The following is a 12,053-nucleotide window of genomic DNA, read 5'->3' as shown; positions in this document are numbered from 1 at the left end:
AAAAAAAAAGGAAAGAAAGTAAACTCTCACCCTAGTCAGTTTGGCTCAGTGGAGAGAGTGTTGGCCCTCAGATTGAAGGGTCGTGGGTTCGATTCCCGTCAAGGGCACATACTTCGGTTGCAGGCTCGATCCGGCTCAATCGACGTATCTCTCACATTGATGTTTTTCTCTCTTCTCCTCCCTTCCACTCTCTCTAAAAATCAATAGGAAAAAATGTCCTTAGGTGAGAACTAACAACAACAAAAGTAAACTCTACTTCACCTTTTTCTATGGAAATTAGAAATTTCCTCTCATACCCTCCCCTCAAGGTCACACACACCACCACCACCACCACCAACAACAACAACAAAGACAACACCAACTTTCACACTGGCTTCCAGGGACCTTGTATGCATCTCTCAGCACGTGTCTGATATGACCATAGCATTGCTATCCAAGGCAGTCATTCCAAGGAATTCTTGCAGGGATGGGCACAACCAGATCATGATTCCACATCATACCATGTTTGAAAAGCTAGAGGGGGAATCCTTCATCTAAAGTCATCCTAGAGTGAATCCTTTTGTAAAGGATTTCCTTCCCTATGTTATCTTGTGAAGTAGACTAGCCTGGGCTTAACTCTCAGTCCTACCACTGAATAGAAGTGTGGCCACGAGCATGTTATTTAACTTTTCCAAGTCTATTTCTTCATCTGTGAAATGGGTCTCCAATTCCTTCCTCCACAGAGCTTTTGTGATGATTAAATATGTTTGTAAAGTGCTCAATGTATGTGATCTCCCTTTTTTTTCATTGTGTAAATTTGTGTTTTGTATTTGAAGTGGGAATTAATGTGGGGCTTATAGGTCTATGCTCCTATCTCTTCCACCCACTTCGAATGATCTTTATTCTATCTGTGTCCAAAATCCCTTTTTTAAGCCATTAAAATCAGGGGGGAAGGATGGAGAGGAGCTGTGCTGGGAAGGACTACAAAATGTCCATTCCCCCTTTATATTTCCTCCTCAAACTCAAGGAACCAAATGCAGGTGCAACTGCCCTTCACAGGTAACCATCCGTGTATCAGTGTGTTTGTGTGTCCACTGAGAGTGGCCAGCCCACACCCAGACCACAAGCTGTGTTCTTCATCTCCTCTCCTGCTCACCTCTCCTTTCCCAGCTCTGCATTTAGGCCTGATCTCTAACAAGATAAAATAGGGGGAGCTGGACCCTTGTCTAACGCAGGCCTAGCCCAAGGGCCTTTGGCAGAGAGCAGTAATGGCCTGGGATTTGCCAAAAGAGTGGGGAAATTATCCATGACTAAGAAGCAGGAGGAATGCTGTGGCAGAGGGAAGAACAACAGAAGGGACAGGGAACCTGGGGCTGGCCAATCTGGCCCGACGGGGAAACCTGGGGAGCCCTGGACACCTGCCTAGCCAAATCCCTCTGCTCCCCCTCCCTCCTCAGCAGCAAAGTGCCAGAATGGATTTGAGGCATGTGTGCCCTGCGTGTCTGGTGTGGGCTTGCCTGGTCTTGGCAATGCATTTGGATTAGAATCAAACTCAGGTCTGAAATAGAGTTTAAAATAAATAGTGCTCTGTGTGTCTAATCCTTACAGACATGTGCTGGGTTTCTGCATTTCCTACATACAAACACATGTGCTGGTAACATAGAACTGATCTGTGGCATTTGCTAAAACATACTGCATTTGCACGGCTGAGAAAACCTTTGTATGATTTCCAAACTCAAGAAGAAAATGAATGCTAGTGTGTTCATATGTGTATTACAGGTGATCATGTGATGACATATTCCAAGAACATACATGTAGGGTCCTTGTGGGTTGGGGAAAGGGGCAGCAAGGAATGGAGGTGGGTGTCTGGGTCCTGGTAGAATAAAAACCAAAATCTACCTTCAGGCCCATAGTAGACACTTAAGGAATTAATATTGAATGAATGAACATTGAGAAATAGAATGAATGAATGTTTGGATAATGGACATAGGGTGAAAGGCCTGAGAATTTGGTGGGTATCAGTCAGCAAGGGAGACTGGGATATACACTGCTGGTTAGGCTGTAGCCCATCACCCTTGAATGACTTTGTTCTCATTCCTAGGAAAGTGGAGAGGGAGGAGGGAACCCCAGGCCTGCCCTCCCCACCTTCCAGCACCCAGAGTTCAAAGAAGTGGTGCTCTTGGTAAAGAAAATATGCTATCCTAGTTACTTATTTGATCCGCTAAATTGTCCCAGGAAGGAGTTAAGTGAGCTATAACACAAAATAAAATTTTAAACTATTATTTTAAAGATGAGACTTTAAGACAGAGGAAAACCATCGCAGGATGAGATCAGGAGAGTAGGCAGGCTTCTTTGTGGGAATTGACTGATATGCAGCCAAGATTCACAGCCTCCTTAAGGTTAGGGAGGTTGTTTTGTGCATTTTCCTGCTCTCTCTCTCTCTCTCTCTCTCTCTCTCTCTCTCATTGTTTGTTTTTTCAGAAGGAGCCCAATTGTTCCAGGTACTGATTCTAGGGAAATATATCCTGTCAATCCTCTGTGGTTTGCTGGGGACAACATCCCTAAAGTACGACATTTATATGGAGGCAGAAAAAAGTTCTACAGAATTATCTCGTTACCTTGTAGGTGAAGGAAGAGTGAGCAGGAATTAATTGGCCTTACTTCTCTGGAGGACAATTTGCCAGGTGTCCATCAAAATTTTACATACCATTTGACCAAAATTTACACTCATTTGAATTTATCCCACAGATATATTCACCTGTATATCGTTAAGGATACCGACTACAACAATGTTGGTAAAAGCAAAAGGTTGGAAACTTCCTGTATGATCATGGATAGCAGACAAATTGATCTCCTTTACAAAGGAGCATTACACAGCCTTAGAAGGCTTTCAATAAAGACTTTTAATTTTTAATTGAAAACATATCCTTGGGTACTAATAGACCTTTTCTCTCACCATTAGCAAGTAGTATGGTCCTTTACAATTTCTTATTTTTCCTAGAATAAACTAAAACAACTACTAAGGAAATTAAAAACACAGGTGTGAGAAAATAACGAAAAACTGGTTTACTGAGTACCCCAGTGCCTAGAACTTAATATGCTTTAAACCAACTACTCTTTATAGCAAATTTATGAAGTAGACACGTATATATACGTATCTGCACTCAACAGGTGAGGAAACCGACGCTCACGGAGATTAAGAGACGGCTGGTAAGTGGCAAAGGGCGGATTCGAACCCCACACCATGGAACCCCAAACCCACGCGTTCTTTCCTCGCCGTCCTTCGGCCTCTGCCTCCAGGCGGGAAGCGCACTTACTGGACGTCGGCCCCCACGCGGTGCAGCGGCCCAGCCAGGCGCACCCGCGGCCCCTGCGCGCACGGGGCTCCGCGCGCAGGGAGCGCGCGCGCGCACGCAGCGGCGATGGCCCCGCGGCGGTGGCGGCGACGACGTCACAGCCGAGCTTTCCTTTTCGGGAGTCCCCGGCAAACATCCTGTGTCCATGTTTGGGCATTTACGTCACGGCGGCAGGGCCGGGGCCTCCCGAAATGGCAGTGGCCCCGGGAGTCGGAAGCCCTGTGCCAGCGCCGCCGCTGCTATATAAGTGGGGGGGCCGCGGCTTGGGGGAGCCCGGCTGCGCTTTGAAGAGGCGAGGAGCAGCCGCTCGAAGCCGGTCCCAACGAGCAAGGGCGCTACGGCCTCCCGACCCCTTTTCCAGAGGTGAACGCCGGGAGCCAGGAGCCCGGGCACCTGGGTCTGCGAGGCGCGGGGCGCCCCGACTGCCTGCCTCCCCGCCATTCGCGCGCCCCCAAGCTCAGCGTGCGAGGCCCCGGTCCCCCGCAGCAGCCGCCGCGCCATGCTCCACCTTAGCGAGTTTTCTGGCCCCGACACGCTTCTGCTCAAGTCCGCCGACGAGGGCTGTTGCTCGGAACCCAGCACCGAATTGCCCCGGCTGCCCGTCAGGGACACGGCCGCTGGCTACCCAGGAGGTAAGAAGCGCGGCTGGGGGTGCTCAGACGGCGGCGCAGTGCGGGGGCGCACGGTGCCTGAGACAAGCTGGGATTGGGATGCAGGAGGTGTGGGGGTAGCGGTGGTAGGAAGCTCTGGGGTCTTGGGGTGCGCTCCGCCATTGCCACCCCACCGGGCCACCAGCGCCTCCGTAGGAAATTGTGCGTGTATCAAGGTGTCCTTTTTGCCTGTGCACGTGTATTTTGGGTGTGCATGTTTTTGTGTGCGTCTTGGAGCGTATGCCTGCTCCAAATGGATTAGATTAGAATGTGCAAAAAGGCACTTTATGTGTATCCGTGGGCACCAAGGGACCCTTGGGTAGGGGACGCGACTCGAGGCGCGCCCTTTTCTGTGCCTGGAGTTGATTCCTGCTCCTTCCTCAGCAGGCGACTTCTTGAGCTGGGCTTTGAGCAGCTGCAGCGCCGGGGGGGATTTAGCCGACTCCTGCTTCCTGGAGGGGCCTGCGCCCACACCCCCTCCCAGCCTCAGCTACAGCGGTAGCTTCTTCATCCAGGCAGTGCCCGAACACCCGCACGACCCTGAGTCACTCTTCAACCTCATGTCGGGCATCCTGGGCCTGGCACCTTTCCCCGGCCCTGATGTGGCAGCATCCCGGTCTCCGCTGGACGCTTTTCCCTCGGTCCCCGACGCCTTTCTGGCGGGTCCGCCGGACCTTTACTCCCCGGACGTGGGCGCTGCCGCCTTCACAGAGGCGTTCTGGGAGGCCTCGCCCTCGGCTGGCACCCCTTCGCAGTGCCTGTATGAGCCTCAGCTCTCCCCACCCGACGTCAAGCCAGGCCGCCGGGCTCCTCCGGCCTCTCCAGCGCTGGACACTGCCTCGGCCTTCAAAGGTCCCTATGCTCCCTGGGAGCTGCTTTCAGCCGGGGCCCCGGGGAGCTGTGGGTCCCAGGGAGGCTACCAGGCGCCCTCCGAGGCCCGTTTCCCCCCGATGGGGACCAAGATTGAGGATCTGCTGTCCATCAGTTGCCCCGCGGAGCTGCCGATCGACTCGGCCAACAGACCCTACCCCACGGGGGCCTACGACGCGTTCCCGCTGGCCTTAGGAAACTTGGGGGAGGGGGCCGAGGGCCTCCCGGGGCTCCTGACCCCTCCTAGCGGGGAGGGGGGGAGTAGTGGCGACGGCGGAGAGTTTCTGGCCGGCACGCAGCCTCAGCTTTCCCCGCTGGGCCTCCGCAGCGCCGCGGCGGACTTCCCGAAACCCCTGGTGGTGGACATCCCTGGGAGCAGCGGCGTGCCTGAGCCTCCAGGGCCGCCGGCCCCTTTCTCCCCAGCTAAGGCGCGGCGCAAGGGGCGCCGGGGCGGCAAGTGCAGCGCACGCTGCTTCTGCCCGCGGCCGCACGCCAAGGCCTTCGCCTGCCCGGTGGAGAGCTGTGTGCGCAGCTTTGCGCGTTCCGACGAGCTCAACCGCCACCTGCGCATCCACACGGGCCACAAGCCCTTCCAGTGCCGCATCTGCCTCCGCAACTTCAGCCGCAGCGACCACCTTACCACACACGTGCGCACCCACACGGGCGAGAAGCCCTTCGCCTGCGACGTGTGCGGCCGCCGCTTCGCGCGCAGTGATGAGAAGAAGCGGCACAGCAAGGTGCACCTCAAGCAGAAGGCGCGTGCAGAGGAGCGGCTCAAGGGCCTTGGCTTTTACTCGTTGGGCCTCTCCTTCGCCGCCCTGTGAGGGAGAAGTAAGTTTGTAGGTTGGGGCGCCACCGCGCCGCGCGCCGAGGAAGACCTGGCCCGCCCCTTTCCCGGCACGCCCCGGGGCAGGCCTCCGACCCGGCTTGAAGCGCCCCCCACCAGTGCTCCGTTTAGCACCGGCACCGTGGACAGCTCCCGCCGTCCAGGATCGTCTTCTCGTCTGCCGCGCTTGGGGGAAGTCATTTCCTTGGGACTCAAGGGTGTTTTGTACCTGGCGCACGCCCTACGCCGTCCCATAACCCCCCTGTCGTCCCGCAAAGACAGGCTGGGGTAGCGCCGAGCCGGTCTCGAGCGGTATTTTGTACAGTAATGTTTCCAGCAGCAATTGGATGTAACGTTTTGCTTTGGGGCTCTTTCCTGTTTGTTGTTCATTTTTGTAAAGCAGACGCTACTCTCAAGCATTTGCAAAACTGTTTATTTTTGCAATTAAAAGCATTGTGCTAAAAGCTTTATCTGCCATCCAAGCTCCTGACCCTTCCTCCCAACCCCCTCCCCACCCCTGAACCCCCCAGAAAATGTGACTCCTTACATTCATGGAGTCATTACCCACCTACTGTCAGGCACTGTGGCACATAGTAGGCATTCAATAAATATGTACTGAATTAAATGAATTTAACCACAGCTAGCCTAAGGGCTCAAGGTGTTTCTGAGAATTGTGCATATATTATCCTCCTTAATCCTGAGTGCAGCAGTCATACACATACTCCATTTCAAAGATTCAGGAAGCAACCTATATAAACTTTCTGGGTAATCCAGCTAGGAACCGTCAGGGTCAAACCCAGATCTGTCTGTCTGCAAAGCCAGTGCTTTTTTCCCCCCTAACCCCAGAATGGCAGCACCTCAGCTCAGCAGCATCGTTTGAAAGGCTTCCCCCCAAGAGGTGAAATAGGTTCTGTAACTAGAGGGAGCCCCAGGCAGTATTTCAGAAGCCTGCAGTATTTCAGTGCCGTGTGTGAACACCCAGAACGTTGTGTGTCACCGTCTCCAGCAAGTGCCTGTATGTCTGTGTGAGAATCACATGCTGTCAGTGCCGAAAGGGACGGAGCATCCCATCTGGGTTATTGATGGGCAGAGCCAAGCCTAGAGAAGAGAGAGTGCTTGCCCGAGGCTCACAGCCACCTCCCATGGAGTTGCTCTTTCCACAAGGGTTCTTCTCCAGGAGGCAGAAGCCCCCTTACCAGCCAGTTTTGTTTTGCACTCGCCATAGCCCCTTTCCTCGAACTCTCCTCCAGGTGAATCCCATCATGGCTTTTTTTGGGGAAGGGTGCAGCTAAGAGGATGGTGAGGGCAGCATGACCCTATGATGGGGAAGGTGGGGTTTCACTTGGTGCCCTTCACGCCCTAAACTCCCAACCCAAAAGCTTATACACTCTTTCTGGTCACCTTGGGCAGGACTTGGGGCATTAAAAGCCTGTCATGCATCCCATCTCTCCTCCCCAGCAGCTCCTGTCTGATAAGGAAAGGATGGCCTGTCTGGGGCTTCATTCTTTTCTCTTCTGAGGTGTGCTATTCTTTTTTTAAGACACTATTTTTTTCAAAAATGATTTTTAGAGATAGAGAGTAAGAAAGAGAGGAGATAGAGAGAGAGAGAGAGAAAAACATTGATTTGAAAATAGGATTCCACCTATTTATGCATTCATTGGTTGATTCTTGTATGTGCCATGACGGGATTGAACCCACAACTTTGGTATATTGGGGTTCAATATACCAAATGAGCTATGCTCCAACCAAGAGGTGAAATAGAGAATTCCACCCATTTCTCTTCCCAGGTGTTAAGTGCTTTCATGTAGTTGAGTCTCTTGTATCTAATAAACCAATTTGGCATAAAGGATTTGCTATTACCTCTTCTAGGAGTTAACATTTTAAAAGAATGGCCCGCAGAGGGCAGTGTTGAACCCTAGAGAGAGGCTCAAATGGTGGACTGTCAAGTATTGTAATAGATTCATGGAGACATAAGATAATGATGACTCTCATTATGTACTACTTAAGTGATCACACCCTTCACACTGACCACCTGACTTCACTTTCCATGAAGAGTAGGTATGGAAGAGCACAAAGGCCCAGATCTCAAGCAACCGGTGCCAAAACACGTCATCTGAACGAAGGAAGGCGGGCAGACCGGCTGTGGTGTGTGGCATCTCACCACCCCACCCTTGCCTTCTTCATCAGCATTCCATCAAGTAGTCTGCTCTATTGCGCCCCAGCTTGCCTTCACACCTATCTAGGCCAAATATCACTGATGAGAAAATTGACTTAGCAGTAGTGCTAGTACCAGAGTTCTAGAACTCTCAGCTGAGAAGTCCCTCCTATTACTCCCAAGGGAAACTGCTGCATTTTTCTGGACTGTCCCCTAGGGACTCAGAGGGAAAAGAATGTTAAGCAGGAGATGGAAAGAATTAAAATCAAACAATTGGAAAACCAGGACCCAACCAGAGAGCAAGTAAAGCTTCTCTTTTCATTTGGTTCTCAAAATGTGGATGTTTCCCAGATTTAGTGTTATTTCAACACTCTCCTAGGAGAGCACATTCATTCCCGGGGCCTTCATCTATCACTGCTACATAGATGACTTCTAAGTCGGGCGGCCCTGGTCCCTACCCCAGCTGCAGTCCCGTGGTTCTGACTCACGCACATCTCCATATGGGCATCCTACCACCGTTTCAAATACAGTCTGTCTAAATCATCCTTCCGTATATACTGTACCCAATTTCTGCTAATGGTGTACATTAGCAGAAATTGGGTACAGTATATACGGAACCATCATTTGGTTCCCTAAATTCACTTAAATAATCACAGTTCTCCCCTTCCCCCATCCAGGCTATCACTTAGACCTTCAGAGTCTTACCTACTCTCATCTCATTCAGGATATATTGTTCCCTTTTATGTATTGTAGTTTTTATCTAGTGAACTAATCTTCAGTGGGGATTTTCCAGGGCAGTAATACTCTGCGACCTGGGTTGAGGGTATGTTTCTTCTGAGCAATTTTGTGTTTGCTTGTGCCAGGCATTCCAGGAGAATTAACTGATGGAGACCAATCTTTTTTGTTTAAATATATTCTTACTGATTTCAGAGAGGAAGGGGAGAGAGAGAGAGAAACATCAATGATAAGAGAGAATTATTGGTTGGCTACCTCCTGCACGTCCCACACTGGGGATCAAGCCCGAAACCCAGGCATGTGTCCCCCAACTGGGTATCAAACTGTGACCTCCTGGTTCATAGGTCGAAGTTCAACCACTGAGCCTTGCTAGCCAGCTGGGCTGATGGAAACCTAATCTTTATGTTAATTTCTTGGCCTGAGATTCCTGTACCATGTAGGTGTGGAGTTCAAACTCTAACTCATTTAGTTATAAATTTTCAGAGGCAACTCCTTCTACGCTAAGCAGGACCACCCGGGTCAGGACAGACAAGCAATATTCCTTCCTCCCTATGCTTTCTGGGGTTAGTCACAGCACATCTCATGCTCACATTTCTTGGTCTCAGTCCTTTGTTTTGTTTCATGTAGATTTTCTTTCCTTTCTTCAAGCTCAGCTCAGCACTTCAGGTGTCTCTTATATTTTGTGAATCAGTCCACATATTGTGAAGCAGGAGGACTTTGGGGATAGCTGTTCAACAATATTGCTGAAAACTGAAGCCAGAAGATGTTGATTTCTCTATTAAAATATTTCCCAGATTTATCCTCTCTGTGCCTCTTGCCAGCACCTCAGCCCATGCCACCCCTTCCACATACATGAACACCTTGGCTGTGACAGTCACACAGAATCTCATAATAACATGTAGTTGGAAGGAGCTTACAAAAACATCCTGTCTGACCCTCATGAGGAGGAAACTGAGGTGCAACAGGTTTGGGGATTTTCTTAAGGGCACACAGAAGATAAGAGATTGAAGTGGGCCTTGAATCTAGGCCTAACAGTTCCAAGACCAGTGCATATCCGTATATCCAGTCATTCCATAAGTATTATTGAGTGCCTACCATATGCTGGGCCAGTGGTTCCCAATTTTTTTCCCTTCCAATTCATCAGAGGAACTTGACACACACACATTAGTAACAGAAGTTTCACTTACCATGGAGAGACAGGGAAGAGTAATAATAAGAAGAATCTTGCCCAGCCAGCAGCTCAATGGTTGAGTAGCCCTATGACTTCCTGGTCAAGGTACATGCCTGGGTTGTGGGCTCGATCCCCAGTGTGGGGCATGCAAGATGCAGCCAATCAATGATTCCCTCTCATCACTGATATTTCCATCTTCTCTATACCTCTCCCTTCCTCTCTGAAATCAATAAAAATATTTTAAAAAAGTATCTTGATGAGATGGGATATAGGGGAAAGTTTCACAAAGCAACCAAGAATGTCTTCTGTGTCCTCCCCCCTCACCCCAACCCCTATACCCTGTTTATGACAAGCCTGCACTCTATCAAACTGCTTCCTGTGGTCCCTCTGCCTCCATTCTTTCTCCCTCCATTCCACATCACTACTGTTGTAATTTCCCTAAAACATAATTGATGGTGTTTTATCCCAAACTGACCATAGCTTCCACCTTCCTATAAAAAAAAATACACTGCATTTAAAGCCCTCCATATCTAACCCGAGTTTATCTTCCACCCTCCTCTGTCGTCTCTCCCATCACTCTGCCCTCTCCCCTCCCCTCATGTATTAACCAAATCCTCCTACCAAGGGCAGAGACCTTGTGTGATTCACATTGTGGCTGCCATATAACCAAGCCTACTGTCGAGAACACTTAAATGCTTAATTATTGTGTGGGCTCATTGGCAAAAAGGAAAAAAAAAAAGTGCCTAAATGCCTAAAAGGAGAAAGGAAAAGAGAAGATGAAAGAGGGAGGAAGGAAGATGGTTAAGGAGCAGGATGCAGGGAAAGGATCAGGAGGGAGAGATGGGAATAAGCAGTGCTGAGGCTCTGATCTGAGCCATTGGGTCTCCTGAGTGAGACCACATTTCTGACTAGTCTGTGCTGAGCCCATGATTCTCTGCCTTAGCTCTGGGCTCCAGATGTGTTTGTCATTCAGTTCTCTCTCTTTTGGTTTCTCTGGTCCACATGGAGTGGGATTCAGTTTAACATTTTTAGAACTGTGGTTCCCATAACAACCAAGCAGGAACTGTTGTCTGAAATGTAGCATGGGCACACACGCACACACGCACACACACACACACACGTGCATATACACACGCATACCTGCACACTCACATGCATACATGTGTGCATTCACTCATACATACACACATTTATACATGCACAATGTATATCCACATGTACACACACATGGATTTAGACACGCACACACTTGCAAACACACATGCACATGTGCATATGCACAGGTATGCACATACATGCACATGCATATATATGCACATGCACAAAAGCACATATGAACATACACAAGCATGTTTTTGCATATTCCCAGGAAGCACAGAGTGAGGACAGACAAACATCATTGGAAGGAAGGTTAAACCAAGACATTAGTATATGGATATTTTGGGCTGTCTGCAAAAGCAGGTGAATTTAGGCAATGTGCATTTTGGCAGAGGAAGGTTCAGTGGGCCTAACACAGGAAAGGGGTGGCAGGAAGGCACTGTATTTAAGCATAACTTTGGAATTTGGTAACGAGTTCAAGTCCTGACTGTGCCATTTTTTGAGCTCTGAACTTTAACTTCCCCATCTGTAAAGTGGGAATAATAATAATAATGCCTACTTGATAGGTTTATTAGGACGATTGAATTATATGCAGAATAATAATTAGCATGATGGCCCTAGCTGGTTTGGCTCAGTGAATAGAGCATCGGCCTGCGGACTGAAGGGTCCCGGGTTTGATTCCAGTCAAGGGCACATGCCTGGGTTGTGGGCTGGATCCCCAGCAGGGGGCATGCAGGAGGCAGCTGATCAATGATTCTCTCATCATTGATGTTTGTATCTCTCTCTCCCTCTCCCTTCTTCTCTGAAATCAATAAAAAAAATATATTAAAAAAATAATTAGCATGATGCTTAGCAGTTGGTTAATAGAAGCTGTTATCATTTAGGTCTTAGGATGAGTCATTTCAATTCTTAGATTTGTTCAATCTAAGAATTTCTGGAGGAGGAAAGAAATTCAGGAGCTAGAGAAAAGAAGAGGAGATAAGAGGAGTTTGACCTGCCTGGCTCAGTCCTTATTCAGTTTGCTTCTCCCCAAAAGCCACCAGACAAGTCTACAAATTACCCTTTCTGATACTAAATACCCAATGCTTCTGCTTTAGCAGTAGGATGGGGTCAAGGAAAGTCCAATCAGACTCATTTATTAGAGAATCCTGGGGTATGCTGACTTCTGCTCTGCTGCAGCTGGAATGCCCCTCATGGCCTTGGTGCTCCACCT

General features: G+C 49.5%; 1 protein-coding gene across 2 annotated transcripts; it reads left to right on the top strand.

Moving 5' to 3' along the window:
- Positions 1 to 3,613: 3,613 nt before the first annotated feature.
- Positions 3,614 to 6,149, top strand: EGR4 (early growth response 4). Of its 2 annotated transcripts, none has more exons than XM_008147444.3 (2): positions 3,614 to 3,967; positions 4,370 to 6,149. In XM_008147444.3, exons 1-2 carry the CDS (start codon positions 3,835 to 3,837, stop codon positions 5,677 to 5,679), a joined length of 1,443 nt encoding a protein of 480 aa, XP_008145666.2. In that variant the 5' UTR covers positions 3,614 to 3,834; the 3' UTR covers positions 5,680 to 6,149. The 2 variants fall into 2 exon arrangements, with proteins under 2 accessions (XP_008145666.2, XP_008145667.2); XM_008147445.3 differs by having other exon boundaries at positions 3,746 to 3,967; positions 4,373 to 6,149.
- The last annotated feature ends 5,904 nt before the right edge of the window (positions 6,150 to 12,053 follow it).

This window comes from Eptesicus fuscus, chromosome 16, assembly GCF_027574615.1.
Source record: "Eptesicus fuscus isolate TK198812 chromosome 16, DD_ASM_mEF_20220401, whole genome shotgun sequence".
Taxonomy (NCBI): domain Eukaryota; kingdom Metazoa; phylum Chordata; class Mammalia; order Chiroptera; family Vespertilionidae; genus Eptesicus; species Eptesicus fuscus.
This window is presented reverse-complemented; position numbering and strand designations above follow the sequence as displayed.